The 20,898-nt window shown below is 40.8% G+C and overlaps 2 protein-coding genes across 3 annotated transcripts in view; one reads left to right on the top strand and one right to left on the bottom strand.

Moving 5' to 3' along the window:
* Nucleotides 1-12,080, top strand: part of Oatp26F (Organic anion transporting polypeptide 26F) — a 33,747-nt gene extending 21,667 nt beyond the window's left edge. Inside the window, exons 5-13 of the mRNA XM_080279131.1 lie at nt 357-528; nt 1,541-1,643; nt 2,117-2,238; nt 2,417-2,674; nt 4,893-5,088; nt 6,342-6,504; nt 6,996-7,204; nt 8,434-8,616; nt 11,040-12,080. Of these exons, the coding sequence (XP_080135257.1) occupies nt 357-528; nt 1,541-1,643; nt 2,117-2,238; nt 2,417-2,674; nt 4,893-5,088; nt 6,342-6,504; nt 6,996-7,204; nt 8,434-8,616; nt 11,040-11,277 (1,644 nt within the window). The 3' untranslated portion in view covers nt 11,278-12,080. The remainder of the gene's footprint in view (nt 1-356; nt 529-1,540; nt 1,644-2,116; nt 2,239-2,416; nt 2,675-4,892; nt 5,089-6,341; nt 6,505-6,995; nt 7,205-8,433; nt 8,617-11,039) is intronic.
* A 1,333-nt stretch (nt 12,081-13,413) lies between these two features.
* Gar1 (Gar1 ribonucleoprotein) lies at nt 13,414-19,810 on the bottom strand. 2 transcript variants are annotated; one of them, XM_080279115.1, is made up of 6 exons: nt 19,714-19,810; nt 17,404-17,462; nt 16,827-16,940; nt 16,140-16,241; nt 15,013-15,139; nt 13,414-13,561 (listed from the first exon to the last, which is right to left on the bottom strand). In XM_080279115.1, exons 1-6 carry the CDS (start codon nt 19,808-19,810, stop codon nt 13,416-13,418), a joined length of 645 nt encoding a protein of 214 aa, XP_080135241.1. In that variant the 3' UTR covers nt 13,414-13,415. The 2 variants fall into 2 exon arrangements, with proteins under 2 accessions (XP_080135241.1, XP_080135247.1); XM_080279121.1 differs by having other exon boundaries at nt 13,414-13,558.
* Nucleotides 19,811-20,898: the final 1,088 nt, after the last annotated feature.

The following is a 20,898-nucleotide window of genomic DNA, read 5'->3' as shown; positions in this document are numbered from 1 at the left end:
TTGCATAAAATTCATGCAATAGAAGGAATGCCAGGCAAACACACAGAAAGATCAGAGATGAATAGCATAGAGCAAGTACAGTATGAGGAGCATCCTTTAACTCAAAGCAGACATACAAGAATTCAGCAACCATAGGAAAAGGTCACCATGCCTTCCATGGCCTTTTGAAACAGAGATTAGTAGTAATGCATCCCTTCTTCATCTTTGTGAGTCATGTATTATACCTCCCATTATTACTAGATCAATGCCTGGGTGGTGACATGGATGGCTGCAAGCCCTCTTCCTATGGGTGCCTCTGAGACAGAGCACATGATGGGAAAATAAAGTATTTACTAGTTATTTGTTAATATTCACAGGGTACACGAGATTCCCAGTGTAGGGTACTGGTGGAAAACTGGTTGTCATCCTTCCGCCACATCTTTGTGATGGGCCAGTTTCTGCATGGCGTAGGAGCCACACCCATCTACACGCTTGGGGTCACCTACCTGGATGAGTCTGTTCCAGTCAAAATGTCCTCAATGTACCTTGGTGAGTACAATAAGACTCTGTATTTGTAGATGCACAATTGGTAGAGTGCTTAGGTCAGAGAACATTGTGGTCTAGGGGACACAGTTGAGTCCAAGAAATTACCAGAGGTTTTTCCATCATGTAGATGCTGTCATAGGTATAGGTCAGTCTCCTACACTTAAATTTTCTGGATGAAAGGTTACCTAGCTTTGGTCCCCTACACTGAAAGGGCAAAATGAGATTTGACAGTTACCTTCCCCACCCCCCCTTTTTTTTTCTTTATCATGTACTGTATAACCCATTGAGCAAGGGGATAGCTTCTCTCATTTTATCTTTACCATTTCTTTACTGTGTTATTCAGCTTAGGGTAGCCTTTTCAGACTGGAGGGACTAGCTTAGATAAAATATCTGGTAGCAGTTACAGTAAGCCAGGAAGAACATTAACCAGAATTCAGGTGATTAAGTATTGCTGTACGGTATGTAATATCACTTTCACACTGCAGTTGAGAAAAATGCCGACAAACTTTTCCACTACAAACATGTTATTAATACCACAACACTTCAGCTTGATAATAATTTTATGTAGACCCATTAACTTTTTCAGTTCAGTGACTTACTGTATTTTCTATTTTATTCTTGCTACCATTGTATCATACAGTTTCTGAAGTAGAGGATTTTTTATAGTCTCCATTAACCCCTTCACTGCTAGGCATAATTCCAGATGTAGCAAGAATATACTGAAGTTGCATATCTTCACAGTGAGTGGGCTAAGCAATTTGGTTCCAGATGCTGAGTGAATCTTGATTCTATAAAACTTCTGCCATAGCAAATCAGTCTGCACGGGGCACTTCATTATCCGTGTTAATGGTATTGATGCAGACTGCATTGATATTAAAGTGATGTATATAATATGCAAGAGAATGTTAAGATGTAATAAGTATAATAAATGACTAAGCAAAAGTGCTGTGAAGCTGTCTTTGGCACCCTGAATACCATTCTTTACACCAGTAGCTGTAATTCTCACCATTTCCAGGAATCTTTTATGCAATGGCAGTTGTGGGTCCAGCTGCTGGGTATGTACTAGGGGGTCAGTTCCTTAAGGTCTACGTAGATTCCCCAAGCGTCCATCCAGAAAGGTGAGTGATAGAGCTTTCGGAGTGGAAAGTGCTATGGTTTTCATGCTGTGGTTCAACTTCTAGAGGTGGCCACAGGTTTTTATATCATGTAAAATGTTACTTACTGCATAGGTCAGTCTCCGACCCTTAGATTTTGATGACCGTGTTAACCGTGTCATGAACTGTGGAGGTATAAAAGCCCACATAGCCTGGAAGGCAGAAGGAACACTGCACTCTTTTTCATTTGTATTATCAGTTCTTTACTAACATTAGTTGGACAGAAGGGAAAATTATTATAAAACTTAACAGCATACAATTTTTCCTCCCCCTTATGTAGATACCAGTAGGTTTCCTTTCATTGGACTGTGATTAACTGTCTTGCTGTCTAATACAGTATTGTTTAGGTATTGGATTGACTTTGCATAGGGGGGTTATATGTTTTCTAAATGTATGTCAGTACTGCAGTTAACTGGATGCACTTTCATTTTCATCAGATTTGATGTAGACCCAGCAAGTGACCTATGGCTGGGGGCCTGGTGGATTGGTTTTCTGTTATCAGGATCTCTGTCTTTCCTGATCTCATGGCCTATTATGGCATTTCCAGCACAACTCCCAGGTCAGTTATTAGCACAGGAATAAATATGTAGTGAAAATACAGTTTTATGGGAGGTGTACCAGGTTTTTATCATAATGTAGTTCTGTATTTTTTTTACCTCCCAAAGTAAATGGCATACTGTATCTGGTATGGTTATAAATTGACTGGGTTGTAACCATTGTGTCACTGTTGTGTACAGGTACAAAGGCAGTGAAGGCAGCACGTGTATCAGAGGCATACAGTGCTGGTGAAGCAGTTCCTGGAGGGGCCGGCAGTTTTGGACGGTTGAAGGATTTGCCTCAGGCTACAAAAGTGTTGGCGGTCAACCCCACCTTCATATCACTCTCTTTAGCTGGGGCCACTGAGGGTATCTTACTGGCAGGCTTTGCTACCTTCACTCCAAAATTCCTAGAAAACCAATTCAGTATGCCTGCCAGCCTTGCAGCAGTCATTGTTGGTGAGTTACAGGTACCTGCTGTGCCTCTTGAATCATGCAGTCTGAGGACATCGTCCGGTAGTTTAGTTTAGTTTAATTTAATTTACATTACTGTAATCCATGTCACAGCAGTTTGGTAGGGAAGAAGGTGAGGTTCCCACTGTCTGAACTCTTTCCTGAGTCTTGGTGAGAACATTTTTTGAATGCTGACAAGGAGCCTGCATGTGCTGGCATTGTACAGTATACCCTGGGTTGGGCATCTGTGGCATCAACCTGCTGCTGTGGTATTCTCTGCACCTCAACATGAGAAGGGCCCTGATCTGAAGTGGATGAAGTGCTGTACACCACAAGGGGGTGCCAGATCCCAACACATAACATGTACTGTACTGTACCTGTAGAATGGCTCAGAGAAGCTGTTGCTAACCTGTGATTGGTGGGTCTGCTCGGCTCAGAGAAGCTGTTGCTAACCTGTGATTGGTGGGTCTGCTCGGCTCAGAGAAGCTGTTGCTAACCTGTGATTGGTGGGTCTGCTCAGCCAAACAGACTGAGGTTGAGCAGTTACAACAGCAACAACAACAACAACAACAACCTCAAGATTACTGGAACTTTATTCATTTTAAGAAAGACTTCTGTTGTTTTCATGTCGCCAGGCTCATGTGAACATGAACCTGTTGGACAGCAGACTTAAGCAGCCCTGCTGCAGTCCACCACCATCCTCTCAGGAGACAGGGAGGGAGGTAAGAGGCAAGGTTATTTTCGTACCACCTGAGGTGCCTCTCTCCAGTGCCTCTAGTAGTGAAGGGCTTCATGATGAAGGCTCTTATGTGCCCCCTGCAGTGTGAAAATTTTTTTTTTAGCTGAATAAAACCATCTAGAGATAGCAAGATTACAACAGAAAGGAGATCATCATATTGAAGGATATAGAGAGAAATATCCCCTCTAACCCCAAGTCTCCCATAATCTGAATAAAATTGTATAGAGATAATGAGGATGGAATATAAATTGGTTTGTGCTGTGCAGTACTCAACAAGCATGGTAATTACAACATCCCTTTTCTTGTTCTGTATGGTAATCCATCTACCTTAGCTTGGCCTAGATTTTTGTCCTTTTGTAGCTTATTTCCCATAGCTCAGTGTCATAAGGCAAAACTATGGCTCCACATCCTTTCCATTACACTTCTTCATGACTGGCACCTTATTTAATTGTTATTCCCTTGTTACGGCTCAGCATTCAGGATGGAGATGGCAAGTTTAGGCCAAATTGAAGCTGACAGAGTACTGTACTGTAGCTGTGTTTACATGGTCCTCTTTTTATCACTTATCTGTGATAAGTGATGTCTGTCTACAAATATTTACTCTCATTATCACAGTCCTTATTTACTGTGGATAGTGATGGCTGTATAGAAATATTTACTAAATGCCAAACATCTGAAGGGAAGGCAGTATGTTTAGTACAATATATTTGTTATCTGCTTTTGTAGTCCTTCTTAGTGCTGAGTTACCACATTTCAGCACTGCTGTATAATGCCAGTGCATTGTATAGACATTCATCCCATAAAATTGCCCTTGCCTAAAGAGACAAGTTCACTTATTCATATTACACTATGGCCCATCGTCTTTCCTTGCATCAATACCAACACAAAATACAACTTACAAACACTGTAATGCCGCCTCCCCTCTTGTCACAGCACAGAGAGTCCTTCAACATAGTGAGAGCAAAAAATTGCTGGGAGTACCTGGCTGAAGTGGCTAGTTCTTACTACCCACAGTTCACATCCATGTGAGCTTTGAGCCATAAGTTGTGTAGTGTATGGGTTATGACAGTGGGCTGTAATATGGGTGGCATAGGAGGCTTCATAACATTTTTGCCTATTATATCTGAATATTTTCATTTGTTACTTATATTTTCTGGTACTGACAGGTTGGTGATGAAAAAGCTCAACTGTAATGGCACATACGTAACCAGGCATCTCTGTTGACTGTCATACCAGCGTCCCTGGACTTTTTTTTTCCTAAATGGATGATGATGGACTGAAAATGGGCAGCTTAAGCCTGCAGTCCACTGTGCTTACATTCAGATGAACCAAGAGCTACAACTACTACTACACTTGATGACTTACTTTTCTCAGTATTATATAAAAGAATAAAAATATTCAGTATACATAGTTAATCACAAATGAGTTGCAACAAAATCTCTCAAAAGCCAGTCACAGTATAACCCTGTGAGTTGTGCATTACAGGGTTTGTTGCCGTGCCTGCTGGTGGTGGCGGAACCTTCCTTGGTGGGTGGCTCATTAAGCGTCTCCATCTCTCCTGCTCGGGTATCCTCAAGATGTGCATCTTTGGCTCCTTCATATGCCTCATCTCTTGCTTCACCTTTGTTATCTCCTGCCCAAACATCCACTTTGCTGGAGTCAATGCTGATTATTTCAACAGGTATTTTTGAAAATTTATGTACTATGTCTTATGTACGGGTGCATACAAAAAGAACTGAGACGCTGCCATAGCCCAAGTGCACTAGAGGCCATTGTTGGCTGATACGTCACAGTGGGGAGAATGAGGGAATGGTATACAGTTAAGTAAGGGGAAGATGTTACTCTCCTCCCCCTACTTCCCCCAGTAAATCATCAGTCAGAACTGACCCAGTTCTTGTGCACCTGGGATAAGGCAGTGTGTGTTATTGTCTGCACCTATACATTATGCAGTATACTGGTACAGTGTAGAGTCAGACAAAATTTGCTGAACATTGCAACTCCTCTCATTCTCCTCTGGTGTCTAATAGCCTGTACTGGTATTCTTAACCTGAGAGAGGCATGGTATGTTTTTTCTGCTCATAGATGATTATTTTTCTTTTTATGATGCATCAGGGAGGAAAATGAAGGACTTTTAAGATGATGGCAGGCATAGTGCAAAGGTACCAGTAGGTGAACATTTGTTCTTGACTGTACAGGTAATATTTACATGGTACCATGCAAAAATGCAGTCTACTGTTGTGAAACCTTCATGAAGTAGTTGCCATTACAGAAATCTTCATGCTATCTTATGAGGGACTTATTCTCCTCTAGGAAATATTCCTATTCCAGTCCCTTTATGTACCTGAAAAGTTGGTCTAAACTTTTGTCTCTTGTGTAGCAGCAGGTTTTGCCTAGTTCAGTAGTACATTTCCATTCTCTCCAGTTTTCATAGCAGGTCCCATCTCCATTACGCAGTGACAGACAAATGCTCCAATGTTCAATGTCGTGAGATACTGTGGTACAATACAGAATGCATATATTGAAGGAGACAGATCCAATCACCCAAAGCAAGTGATGGATAAGGTAGCTATATGAATAGAGCAAGTAAAATTTTATATTTATGAAAATGGTAAACAAAAATAAATAAGACGCTGTTTAGTGGTTTCACCAGATTATAGGATGTTGGATTCACAGTAGAGTACCCATAAATTGGTGATGTTGCAAGAAGAGTACCTCACATTAATTGTACACGTCAGAAATGAACTACAATATGGGTGTGAGAATGTGGAATGAAAAATACAGGCACGGAAAATCTTTAAGGACAGAGAAGCTTGAGGGTGCTTCTTTCATGACCTTCTCCTGTGGGGAAATTTTAGAAGGGGCAAGGCATAACAGTATACAGTAGGTAGGGAGAAAATTTGTTGTACAAATTCTTAAAAATCATATTCCTTACAGGTCTGTTACACCTAGCCTGCCCAACCTTACTTCAGCATGCAACCAGGCCTGTCAGTGTGAGGACGTTCCTTATGACCCTGTCTGTGGCACCAATAATGTCATATACTTCTCACCATGTCATGCTGGCTGCAGTGACATGAAGATAGGCCAGGATGGTGTCAAGGTGAGTAGTGGATAGTTGCCATACAGTATATTTCTACTTTTCACTTTTGCAGTAAAATGACAGCACTTCTTAACAGATTTTCATTTGCTTTTGTACAAAGGCAAAACAGCAGCCTTCTTTCACTCCTGTGGTACAATTTCACCCACACTTCATTTCACTCTCTCCTCTTTACTTACTTTGCATACACCTCAGCACCTGCTGCCTTCCCTTTCTTCACCATCATCACAGCATTTTTCATATGTCAATAGTTTTACAATAGAGTATAACTGTGGAGGTTTTATAATTTAGAGAATATAGTTATATGTTGTTAGATACTTATAATTCCCATCACACTCAGGGTGGAAAATGTACAGTCCGTGTACTAAACTGTTGTGTAGTACTAGTAGCCTACTGCTTATTAGTTGGTTCAACTTTTATCATAGGAGTATTTAAGTGATGTACTGAAGGAAGTTGTCTGATGCAGTGTGTGTGTGTGATTGTCCCTTCCTCAGGTGTTCACAGGGTGCTGGTGTGTTGCCCCTCACTCCCTTCCCTTATCCCCTGGCCTTGAGGTAGGAGACCCTCGCCTGGCCCCGGATTCTGCCCTCAGGGAGAAGTGTCCTGCCACTTGCTCTCTCATGCCAATATTCCTGGTCATATTCTTCATAACAATGCTCATCACCTTCACCATTAGCCTGCCTGCACTGTCTGGCACCCTTCGGTAAGATACCTCACAACACATTCTTCCAGAATTTATTTCAGGTTTATATTTTCTGTTGAGGGCTTAACCATGTTGTAAACTCTGTTGGCAACATAGTGCATGCTGCAATATGATACATACAATCTTTCCCAAGTGTTACAAATAATAATGTGTTTATTTTTAGAGTATACTGCATAATTACAGGCCTCATTTATGTACTGTAATAATAATGGGAAACTTGAACAGCGATAAAATTAATAGAGCTAGCTACATGTACCAGTCATCAAGCCTGGACAGGTATGTGTAAGTTGTATTGTCCATTATTATTATTGTTAATATTGTGGCAGGTGGGGGCACTCACCATCCATTCACTCAATGTAGTGCTGCTCTCGGGTGTCTGCCCTTTCCTCTCCATCCTTCTTTCCTTCCATTCTCTTCTGTCTTTCCAACATTCTTTCCTTGTCCTTCTCCCTACGGGTGACTTTACACTCCCTCTTCTGTCTTTCTTTCCTTCATTCTTTCCACTTCCTTCAGCCTGTGGGTGACTCTACATTGAGTGACAAGCCAAATGGTTTCCTGTGCACCAGGAAGCCATTTACTACGCTGGGTGGTAACCATATAACCAAATATTGGCACCTGGTGGTTTAGTGGGTAATTATTGCGCTCCAATCGGATTGAGCCGGTGAAGGTTTATATCCAAGGGATGGTTGGGGTTGATTGCTCATGTAATGCCACTCAGGGATGAGTGAGGCTGGTCACTCATCTTAAATGTCGGGACCAACTGCCTAGCCCCGGGCTCCTACACTCCTCATGGGCCAATGTAGGATTGGATGATGGATGGACAAGATATATTAATATACATCAGTAGTCCACACTGTGGTGTTGAGCACATGTGAATGGCATCTGCCTGTTTGGTGGAGTCAGAAGTTAAGTCATGGTTTATGAGTAAATGGATGTGACCCACACTAATGGGCACTACTCTGCTAATGTTTCCCATACTCCCCCCCCCCTTTCTCTTTCTGTCTCTCTCTCAGTCCTCCCCACCTCCTGTATGAGTGGGATGTAGGGCTTGGATGATGATAAAATCTAAAAGTGCGGTGGGGAATGACTGAAATAATCATTTGACCTGGTCAAGCATTTGCTAAAAATCTTTTTCCCTGTAGTAATTGTTACCAGTGTGCTGCTGTAATGAGAAGCTGAATTATTTTTCCACATAATTAGATAATTATATAATGAATGATGTTTTGTAGGTGTGTCCCGGACAGTCATCGTTCTCTGGCACTGGGACTACAGTGGATTGTGGTGCGGCTGTTGGGCACCATTCCTGGTCCAATTCTCTTTGGGGCACTGTTTGACAACACCTGCACTCTTTGGCAGTCAACTTGTGGCCGAGAGGGTGCTTGTAGAAGTTATGACAACTTGTATATGAGCAGGTACAGTATGAGCAGCCAAGAGGCAACTATTAAATGTTCAATTTTTGTCTGGCAGATACTGCATAACATCACTTATATATTTACTTTTTAAGTTTTCAAGCCAAATGGTTTCCTGTACACCTGGAAACTATTTACTACACTGGGTGGTAACCATATAACCAAATTTTGGCACCTGGTGGTTTAGTGGGTAATTATTGTGCTCCAGTCGGATTGAGCCGGTGAAGGTTTATATCCAAGGGGTGGTTGGGGTTTATTGCTCACGTAATGCCACTCAGGGATGAGTGAGGCTGGTCACTCTCATCTTAAATGTCAGGACCAACTGCCTAGCCCCAGGCTTCTACGCTTCTCATGGGGCAACATAGGATTGGATGATGGATGGATGGATGAAGTTTTCAAGTTCTTTTAACCCTTTGACTGCCAGGGGTGACTCACTATACTTGTACTATATTATTGCCAACTTGGGTGGTGCAGCTACAGTATCCAACTGATAGTCTAATCTCATAATTACAGTACTTGCATCTTGCCATGGAAAGGATCCTGGTCTGACCCTGGTAAGGCATTGTGTATTACAAGGGGATGCTGGTACCCTAAATGGTGTATGCACTGTACTGCACCTGTAGGACAGCCCCACAGAAGAAGCTACATACCTGTGGTCAATAGGTCTGCCTAGCCACCCAGACCAGGGTTAAACAAGAACATATAATAGTACCTGTAATGGTAACAACCTTTCCCATTTTACCTACTTGGAGGTGTAGGGGTGTGAGGTAGTGCTATCGTAGATGAGATGACCTGGCTATAGTACTTCCCTGTGGAGCGCTGCATGAGTGGAAAGTCTCGTCACCTTGGGGATAGGACTTATGCAAGGCTGTCACTTCACCTACACTGCTGCAATCACTGAACCACCAGGCACCATACTGTATACAGTACATAGAACAGCATAGTGCTGTGTAAATCTGTGAAGTTTATCATGTCTACCAGTCATGGAACAAAGCAGTGAACATGGAGGTTTCAGAAGTTTTTAGATCATAAGTGATTTGGTTACCCATCACCAATAGTTGATGGTTGCTGACACCTAAGAAAATATGGCAACACTGCCACTGATTGGCACCAAAAATTATTATTAATGAGGGGACTGTCTCGTTGCTTTCATAAATCAAGGAAAGGGAAGTGGCTGTCAGTGAGTTGGCTGACTGTTTCTATGACTGGTTTAAGTACTTCACGGTAGACAAAAGCTCAAACTAGACAGAACACTCCAAACAGTTACTTAATATTAAACCATGTATTTGGAAAAGGACCAGCATCCAAGGAACATGGGTGTCCAACAAGTGTCAGCATCAACTATCATGGTGAAGGCCATTGATGTACTCTACCTGCATTTATGGCCAAGCTGCAACACAGATACATGAACCTCTAATAAGTCACTCCCTGGCCACCTTCATTGAAGGTTGCTTTTCACATCATAGGTAACCTAACCAGAGCCCTATCACAAGAAGCATTGGACTTTTGAATAATCTTACTGCTGAACCAGCTAGGCTGCCAAGACTGGAGAGTATCTTCAACACAATGACCCAGCTGCTTACATTGATGAAAAAAATTTATGTTGAGAGTGACATCAGAGCTATCGAAGAGAAGGCAGTCACTCAGATTACTGTTGCCTGAAAGGTCCTTTCACATTGCCATATAGCTCTTACTGAACTGTGCTCTAGAAAATATCCAGATGCAAGGATTGAGCAGCCCATTATCATCAGGGTGATGGAAGTTCATAAGGCAAAGAGGTCCAAAGCCACAGATGTACAAAGATGGAAGCCAACCTCTTCCTCATAACAGCACAAACACTTGAAGCTCTAACCTCTGCAGTTCCACATAAATCCAAAAGGTTCACCAATAGATGATAAATAGTGGACCCTGACAAAAACTTACCTTGGAATGCCAAATGCTTCCAGAATCTCAGATGCACTTGGGATGCCATTTAGACTTGAAAATCAGATGCCTTGAAAGTCACTCTTCAAGAATACACATCACAGGAGTATGGTTCCCTTTACATTCAGTAAAGGAATCTCATCCACTCTGAATAAGTGACTAATTATAGATAGTCCTGAGAGTATGCCTGTAAAGTGAAGCATGTGTAATGTGAAGCACATTAACTGGGGACAAGCAACAGTGCATACAATTCCCAGCTGAATCTAGTGTGATCTCTCAGGTTTCCTTTACAATGCCTGGATGGTGCTGTAACATGGCTGAAAGATTTTCCTCAGGATGCCTCCAAATTTGCTCACTACGAGTGAGAAATTAAAGGGTTTTTGGCAGTACAAAGACTTTGTGATATGCAAGTACAATTTGGATTCATTGTTATCTGTACAGTACATACTGTAATTTCCATTTATCACCAACTGTAGTTTTCTTCATATTGTATGTCTTTGCAGGTACATGATGGGCACATCAATTCTCTTTAAATTTCTGTCCACCGTATTGTTCTTCATATCTTGGTGGCTGTACAAAGCTCCCTCAGCGCCACCAGACCCTGCTTCCATATCCAGCTCTGCAGCCCGTAATACTGCTGTTGTAACGCCTGCAGAGCATCAGCACACAGCTGCCTCAGCAAAGACTACGGGTACAAGGGAGCTAAAAGGAATAGATAATCCTGCTGTAGATCACACTTGAGGGTTTCCGATTACTGTATATTAAAAATATATATATATTTTGTACATACTTTATATCTATTTTTTAAATATATGTAGGTAATGTATAATATTTTATCAGAAGTGCAAATCCAGGTGTGATACTTGAATAATTTATCCATCATTTACTTTTATGTGACTTCAAGGTTCGTGTTTCCCATTCAAACATTCCAGTATCATTATCGTCATCTTACCCAGGTTTCCCATAGTACAATCTGTTGGGTAGGATCCAGATGTAGTAAAATGAGTGCAGGAAAACATAAGCTATCGACAAAGTGCCAAGTGAAATGAGCCATACCTCCATTCACTCATCAAACTTTGAAAATTCCCTGTTGCATTGTTCAGGCTCTGTCAGCCACCTGTAGCTTTATGTCATAATAAAGTGAGAGTGCTTAGCCCCTTCAGCCCCAGCTTAAGCCTCAGAACATCTTTCCAAAGCCTAAATGATGTGGCTTTAGCTAGAATAAAATTCAAAATACAGTATTTCCTCAGGCTGAAGGGATTAACAGCTGTAAGGATATTAAAAAGAAAGGGGGGGGGGAGATATTATTCAGAGGTACATATGACCTATTTTATTATTATGATTATTAAACTGCAGTAATATTTTTATTCCTGATTACGCAGATGCACAACATGGTTAACAGCATGTTATTCTTGCATCTTCATAGATTGGGCATTTTATCAGATATGGAATAGAGGATTCATTGTTTATGTTGCACATATCCTGTAAGTGAATAGTAGAGGTTACGTTCATAAATTTATGGCCTTCTGTTTGGCATGCCAAATATGAACTTACACACAAATTCACTATGCAGTACTAATAAACAATCTGAATTTTAAAACTATGGATCTACCTTTATATGAACTTAAATGAATGTTTCATTTATATAATCTTTAAGATACTGTGTGGTATTGAACAGTGGTCAGATCTTGGAACAATATTTTCAATGTCAAGACTATTTTAATCTCCTTTATTGCAAAGACGTATATCTTGATCTGCTGCCCACTGCTGTATACAGTTATATGGTCTCAACGGAAGGATTTCTGTCATTTTGTTCCTGCTGAGTAATGACTCCTTCAGTAACAAACCATATGTTACATTGGATTATAGCAAATACGAGGCAATTTTATTAAATGTGGAAGAGATCCCTTGAGCTTATGTGCTTAAGGGAAGGGGGGGAGTTATACTCCCAATGTTTGTATGTGGCTGTCAAGAGGAATCTGAGCTACTTTTCCATTCCACAAATTCATGGATCTGAAAAAAGCGTGTGACAAAGCAGACAAAGATTGTGGAAGGTTTTGCGCATGTACGGTGTAGATGGTATGCTGCTAGGTGCTGCCAAGAGTTTTTATGATGGTAGTGAGGCATGTGTAAGGGTAAACAGACCTTTAACATATGGATGTGAGCCTATGGCATGGCATGATCATGAAAAGTCAAGAGTGAAAGCAGTGGAGATGGTACTGTTGAGGAATGAATGTGGAGTACAGAGAGTGGATAGGATATGAAATACTGTAATGTGATTTGCAAAAGATGCAGAGTGGGGAAGTCTGTGGACACAAGAATAGGAGAGAGAGTACTGAGATGGTATGGTCATGTGGAGAGAATGGATAACGATAGAGTGGTGAAAAAGGTATATCTGAGCGAATTTGAAGAAGGGAGGAGGTGAGGTATGCCAAGGAGAAGGTAGAGGGATATGGTGGAGGAGTGTGTGAGGAAGTATGGAAGTTCGTGAGGGTAGGGGACTGACAAGAGATTGAGCTGACTGGATGAATGTTGTGAGAAGTGCGATTATCAGGGATTTGGCACCCCATTTTAATGTGACAGCATCCAGACTGACTCTATCGTATACGTGTGCGTGAAGCTGCAGTGTGGTGAATGTTTTTGGTGTATCAGATAAAGCCAGGATTCCAAGGGCTTGTATGATGAGTGAATGGAAGTGTGGTCCATTGAACTGGGTAAACTTGGGCTGTCTGAACATTGCTATTCCTCACCCTGCCCTATGGTGGGATAGGAGGTCCAGATGATGATGAGGATGAATGATTAACTAATTCAGTAAGTACATGAAGAGGCAAATAACAGAGTACAAACCAAATGTAACTCACTTTATTAACATTTAACCATCAATACCTCTTAAAGCCACCACCACCTCCACGACCAAACCCTCCTCCTCCTCCTCCACCCCTGCCAAATCCTCTGCCGAAGCCTCTTCCTCCACCTCGTCCCCCTCTACCACCACCACCACCACGACCAAATCCTCCTCCTCCTCCTGTGTGAGAGAACAGAATGTTTCAGCTGAAAAACAGTGCATGACAAATTATAACTACTTCTTGAATGGAATATCAATCTCACCATAGTAAAAAAAATATTGTTCTACAGATGACTAAAGCTATACTGTACTATATTCCAAAACAGCCAACTTGTCTTTAGATACACACCTTTTCCTATCAGTTGCCTCTATTTGGTTATGACAATTTCCCTTCTGTTAGTAAAAAGACTCACACATCATGTTCATACACTGTATTTAGATATGGCCAGGATGTTGTTCTATGGGCAAACTCACGGAGTAGTGTCAGATGCATTTTGTTTGTTTTATTTTTTAGGACTGCATGCTTGCAGGTGTTAGTCTCATTCACTTGGTGGTTTTCCATGCTAAACAATTTCTGATGTAATTTTGTAGGATCTAATGTTACGTCTTTGGTAGGTTTACATCTTGTATTCAGACTTTTAGGTCTTTTTTTCCCCCATTGTTCATTCTCTAGTCTCTCCAAACGTCCATATCACCAAAAATCTTCCTGCAACGCAACACCAATCCTTCAATTCCCGGCCAATCTCTCAGCTGCTTATTTGCAGGTCCTGTCATACAGGAAAGGACTAAACATCCATCAAGTCAACCTCCTCTATGTCCATATAAACTCTAACTACATCCTCCTCCTCTATGCACAAGTTCCATTGCCATAAAGCATCACATTTCTCACATATGCAATATACAACTTTCCATTTGGGAGTTTACATCCAACTTGCATACGTCAGATCTGATATATCGTACTTCACCCTTCCTCATCAGTTACCATCCTCTCCTCTTTCTCCATAAATGAAATTTTTTACTGCTCATAACCTCAACCATACAGTATATTGAACTGCCATGGGAACATTAAATCTTGTTTCAGCACTGATACTGAACCACTCAGACATGCACCTACTGTTCACTGCATTGCATTTGTATTACCAAAGACCCTGGCAATGCTTGCACACACAAACCCTGGTCACCTAGTCGCTGCTCCAAGGACAGCCCTTTCACCTCAAGTTCCTAAGGCAAGGTCCTGCCCCCCCCCTCCCCCTTTCTTTTAAGGTCTGCCTCTGCCATTTTCTTCACATATCCATAGTACCTCAATTACACCATTCATCATCGCGTGAATACATTTTATATCAAACTGCTTCTCATTGTTGCAATATTCATCTCATCATCATAAAAATTTTTACAGCATACTGAATTGCTTTCAATCAACATCACACATAGAAAACCTTCCCAATTCACCTTGTCATATGCTTTTTCCAGATCCACATATACACTAGTCTGCCTCACATGGTTTCTCTCATATATGTCTTTCAGTAAATATTTGATCTACACATCCACTACTAGCCTAGGACTCCTACAGGCAATGTGACACTGAAGAACAATCTGGTGTAGTGAAATCAACAGAAAACCTAAAACCTAACCTCTGCCACCACCCCTGCCTCCACGACCTCCTCTGCCCCCTCGGCCGCCACCGCCCCTGCCACCTCGTTGTTTGTTGCCTGGTAGGAACATGGCCAGTGGTAGCAGCTTCCCAGGGTCTATGTAGATCTGTAATGCACAACAGTACCAAGCTCAGGCAAGACTGAAGTGGATACCTAAGGAAATAAAAAGAAATGGGACAAAGTGAAACAGAAGGGAGGAACTGAGAAGAACAAGGGAAGGAGAATAATCAGAGAGAAAAGATGGAAGGAAGAACACAGACAAGGGAAGGGAAAAGCACAGAGAAAGGGAGGGGAAAATGAAGGAAAATGGAGGGAGCTAGTTTACACAGAGAAAGAATGTAAACAAAGTAAAGTTGTTTAAGGGAAGATCTTCTCAACATGAACTTTTTCAACATAAAAGACTGGTAGTCACACCAGAATCTGCTCAAGGACATCATTTATATTTTTTACTTTTACTATCAGACAATTACATTCAACATAAGACGAAGTCCAGGCTGTGAGGGGATTAACCCTTTGAGATTCCAATGACGCTTTCACGCGTCATTTCAAATCCAAGCTCAGATTCCAGTGATGCATTCATGCATCATTTTAAGATACTTTTGTAATATATTCATCACAAATCATGTTCATGCATCATAACTTCAACTCATCATATTGGCTTAGTTTCTTGGTTTTCCTTTTTGAGCTTACTCCAATAAAGTACAACTATTCAGCTTTAAAATGACACCAAAACCAGCATTCTATCAAGAAAAAGTACATTTACACAGACCAATTAAAAATATCGCAGCACGAAGATGCGGGTCAGCGCAGGAGCAGCTGACTCTCAGGCAGACGTAATCTGACCGGAACTGAAACCTGATAGAGTTAATGAAGGCTACAGAATATCTAACTCTTTCAGTCTGGAAAGCATCTCAGCTGAACAAAAAGTCTGAGTGGCATGAATAAAATTTACATTAGCTACATCATCAAAGTGAAGTTAACACTAGCAATGCTTTGTAAATACAATACACTGCAGTAGCCACTCCTTTTTCTTCATAGATTGGTTGGTAATTATTTGTCTTACTACAGAAAACATAAATACAAGCAAATAACTTCATGCATCATACCTTTGAGTCTGGCTTGAAAGATGATGCTTTGAAGTTTTCACCTAGCTTGACTGACACATACTTGTCATATGGAGTTCCAAATATTTCATCTACCTTCCCAATCTGAAATTAAGTTTATTAAGAGCATTATACACAAAACTGGCATTACAGAGTAAATGCAGTACTGATAGTACGTACCTGATCATGCAACCAACTTTCAGCTTGTGTGTGAAATGACCCTGTAACTTGGGTTAACAAAGGAACTGAAGGAAGACTACCGGTACCTGATCATTCAACAGTGGTATGGTAGTTTAATACAAATGCAGAATGACTCATACTTTGAGCATATTACCTACAAGAGAAAGAGAGGGGAAAAAATCTTCAGCTCTTTATATCTTTCATTACCATGCTGTAAATAAACAGTAGCCTACAGGTTAATACAGGCTCCTCCTTCAACAAGTGCTTTCTGTTCAACAAGTTCTGTTTGATGATAAAGAGGCTTAGCTGACAGTTCAATTTCTGATGGTAATACTGTACTTGAGTCTTGCAGTACAAAAAATTGCATTAAAAAGATATCAGCAACCTGATCTTTTCCACCACAGGATAGGGGTAAAGTAGGGTCTGTTTAAGAAAAATCATGGAAGAGGGAGAACTATCATAACTGCACACCCATTGAATTGGGTAAATGACTTGGAAGATAAACCTTACCTGACTTTTATTCTCCAAGAAGATTGGTGCATTAAAATACGGCACATCTTTGTGAGTCACTTTACACACCAGGTCCTCTTGAGCCGTGTGCATGAAGTACCCAAATTCAAGCACCTGCAATATCATCACATTAAAATAAATTAAAAAGTTATTGTCAACCCAAATCTACTCCCTTTGAAGCATACAGCCCGTGGATAAAGTACTGCAGTCTAGTACATTTAAGCATAGATGACCATCCCAATTCACTCAAATCATATTACAAGATGAAAACCTCCAGCCACCACTTGGGTATCAAACCCATGCAAGTCTGTCACTTCAACTGTGTTCACACCACTAGACATCCAGGAATCATAGTATGAAGGCAAACACAAAAATTTACTTCATTCCCTACAGCATGGGGAAAGCTTAACAAAATCTATTTCATACTAGCTGACAAAAATATGTACCGAAACTGAAAGGGTCATGACAAATTGTTATCTTCCTTTAAACCAGCAACACAACAAGTAAGTAGAACACATTACCAACATGTAAAAAATCTTGGAAAAATGTTTATGAATCATTGTAATGTCTAACTAACCTGACTTGGTGGTCCCTGGTCAAAGCCTCCATAGCCTCCTCCACGACCACCACGGAACCCTGTCAACACAACCAAGTGTAAGTACAAACACAATTAAACAGATACTGGTATGTATATCTGTGTCTTGATATCAGTGCTGTGACTTTGTCAAATACTGTAGAAGAATTATCCCCACACCATTTTCAAATATGTGATGAGCCTTTAGAAATGAATGATGTCCTCATGGCTGTTTGATACTGTATATACCATACTGTAGGCATTCATGAATGGGGTTATGAGGTATTAAAAAAAATAATAATAATAATGAAGAGAGGGATGTAGTGGAGCCCCGTGGTTTGCAGCAGCATCATTCACGGTTTCATGGTTAGCAGTGGTCTGCAAATATTCCCAAACACCAGGTTTCACTCCATTTGCGGCAAGAAAAATGTTAACAAACCAGGCACGGGGAAAACGATCGTCACTTGTTCACCACCACTGCTGCAGAAGAGATGCAGCACAGGATGGATGTGTTGCATGGAGAGGCAGAAGCAAAAGAAGCAGAGGAGGGTGGAGGTGCCAGAGGTGGCGAGGCACAGCAGCCTCACCACCTGCCTCGGAAATTACACCCCCATCCCTTCTATTAGGCACCTCACTCCTGCCTACCAAGTGAGTTTACTTGCTTTTTATGTACTTTGTATTAATACTAGTTTCTTTTCAGGTGATATCAGTAAATTTTACATTCCATAAATGGGTAAAGAGGGAGTTGGCATGGGACCCGAAACCAATTAGTCTATTTCCCATGGGATCAATGCCCCAACTTTAGCAGTTTCATGGTTTGCAGTACTTTTCACGGAGCCAATTAGGCGCAAAACACGGGGCTTCACTGTAGATGATAATGAATAGTGATGGGTAGCATTATCTGATGTATGCAGAATAAACTGTGTTGCTTCCTGATTGCAAACAAGAGCACTGATGATTGGTGCAAAGTTCTGTGGATGTTGGTGAGCATAATGCATGAAAATACCATGAACATACAACAGCAAAGATACAGTTGCTGAAAGATCAGGTGATTCCCAATGTGATGTGCTGGTGAATAGAGAAAAAGTAATATACTTGTTCATAATATACAGTACAGTAAATAGAAAAGCAAATTCAAAGCCTGAAATACAGCATAACTATGATGGCCCAGCAAATAATATATATAACTTACCAGTGTGCAAAATGACCAAAGTACAAACAATCTAAAATGTAATGAAAAAATTAACATAAATTTAAAACACAGTAGGCCTACTGTCTAGATACGAACAGCAAACAAAGAAATCATAAAACATACAGGTAAAGTAGATGCCTTGTCCCCTCCTAGGATTCCCAAGACAGAAGATGGCCAAGACTGAACTCCTATTACAATATTTCAATGTTCATGCCATCTCAGCACACAGTGCATCTCTTTTATCAATTCAGCAATGCCAAATTTTTTTGTAAGTTCTTTCATTCAAAAGCTTTAATAAATTTACCTCAATGCCATACACCCCATTTATGCTAGAAGCTGTTCTGAAAAAATTCATTTCCACAGCCAGAAACCTTATGTCAGGTTAGTTACTGATCTGCTCCCGGTACCATATAATCCAGCACCAGTACAATCTGTTTCATGGTCAAATCACCGGCAACTAAACCGATATCTCTACTGGTTTTGTCCACGGAAAAGGGTGATTAGATACCCAACAGGATGACAGATGAAACCTGTCAGAGGGCAGATTACTTCAGGTTCAATTGGCATCCTAGTTGGGTAGGTGGAACTTATTAATCATGGTTGGCAGTTCACCTCGAGAGCCAGACCTGGTGCCTAGGCAACTTGTTCAGAAGTCCTTAGTCTACCGCTAAGTCCTCCCCATATGTACTACCCAGATGATTAACTACCACTGACCCTGGGCCGTACAATCATAAGTAAAGTGCAGTTACAAGCTTTGTAACAATCCATGTATGGAGCTTAGCTACAAGTAAACAATTAATGTTCAAGCTAAGACTACACATCATTACTATCTTATTACATACTGTACTGTTGTATTTCAGATTTCTCTTTTCCTAAGTTTCCAGAAACTATTTGGAACCAATAAGCAAGTAAATGGCAGCTGGTTTGGCTCCCAGCCCTATAGGACAACAGTTGTATCATGGTCAACTGCAATATGGGAATTCCTTGAGGCAGTATGGCATAGCTACAGTAATTTTTTTTTCTTCCATCCCCTGAAGGTGAAAGTGCTAATGTTTTTCTGCATGGGAACTAAGATGAAACAAGTATATCGATGTGTTTGCTGAGTAAATTGTGCAACTTACCTCCACCACCTCCCCGGCCTCTAAAGCCCCCGCCACCACCACCACGTCCAAACCCACCCCGACCGCCACCTCCACCACCACCACCACGCCATGACATTTCTACCTGTAACAAAGATGACTGTAATTAACTTACTGAGCCCAAGGATGTCTCATTTTATTCTTGCCCTCACCAGTATAGCTTCATGCATACTGGATATGACTAACATGAACAGGATGAATAAAAAAAGATTACCACATAGCTATCAACACATGCAAACTTATTAAAAACATCTAATTGTGGCTACTCACAATCCAAATTTCGAAGGCCAAAGGTACAGTGCCCACTGTCATTAGGGTGCTGCAGTTACATAGTTAGAAACAATGTCCATTACCCTGACTACCACACACCCATTTCCATTTTCTTCTTGTTGCTATCAGGTTAAGTTTTAATATCAGGTTTCCTATGGCCATCACTGGTTTATTTATGGCTTTTAAATTATGTCCCATACTTCTGAGCACGTATGATGCACTGACGCACCCAGTCAGCAAGACTGTCAGTAAATCTGCTGCTATGGGCAGCCAGGCAACATCCATAACCATCCCATAACAGGTATACTGTATTTTATTTGTCCTCTTCACTTTCTGTAATCTAAAATCACAAAGCATACTATACCATGATTATCTTTAGATTGTGATAATGTAGGAAGACTGATGGAATGGTTGTGCCCTAGTGGTAAAACTTTACCTAGCTACAGTACTAAAATACTGCTGCTGGTTTCAAACCTGTAAAGTTCATAACTAAAAATTTATGAATGCACAAAGCTATGCATCTACAAATTTGCTGGTGAACATTATGAACTCGGGTAGAAACAAATACTGGTTCTATTACCGTACAAAATGTTCCAAGAAAATTTTTTAAAGAGACTATTCACAAATCTTATACTGCAATAAGCCACTAATTAGTAGAAGTTACTGTATGGTAAAAATAACTTGGTAAGCACTTTTCAGAAGGTTGTTTCTCAGAATCTGTAGGCTTGTAATTCTAAAGTTCATACAAGGGACGGCAAATGTAATTTCACCAATATGACAATGTAATAGGGTTATCTGGGCAAAACACCTGGATTTTAAAGTTGCAGAAATGCATAATTCTGATATTACTAAATGGAAATTTTGCAATTCTACATTCCATCCAAGCCTAATGGGACC

Source organism: Coenobita brevimanus, chromosome 8, assembly GCF_032717465.1.
Source record: "Coenobita brevimanus isolate Jiangsu-jjx chromosome 8, ASM3271746v2, whole genome shotgun sequence".
Taxonomy (NCBI): domain Eukaryota; kingdom Metazoa; phylum Arthropoda; class Malacostraca; order Decapoda; family Coenobitidae; genus Coenobita; species Coenobita brevimanus.
Note: the sequence above shows the minus strand (reverse complement) of the source record. Positions and strands in the feature narration are given on the sequence as shown.

Bases quoted from the DNA above. Each gene is read 5' to 3' on its own strand.
- Gar1 (XM_080279115.1), bottom strand. From the start codon at position 19,810: ATGTCATGGCGTGGTGGTGGTGGTGGAGGTGGCGGTCGGGGTGGGTTT. The intron at 17,463-19,713 runs GTAAGTTGCACA...TTGTGTTGACAG, and splicing joins AGGCCGGGGAGGTGGTGGAG to GGTTCCGTGGTGGTCGTGGA. The intron at 13,562-15,012 runs GTTAGGTTTTAG...TCTCTCACACAG, and splicing joins AGGCAGGGGTGGTGGCAGAG to GAGGAGGAGGAGGATTTGGT.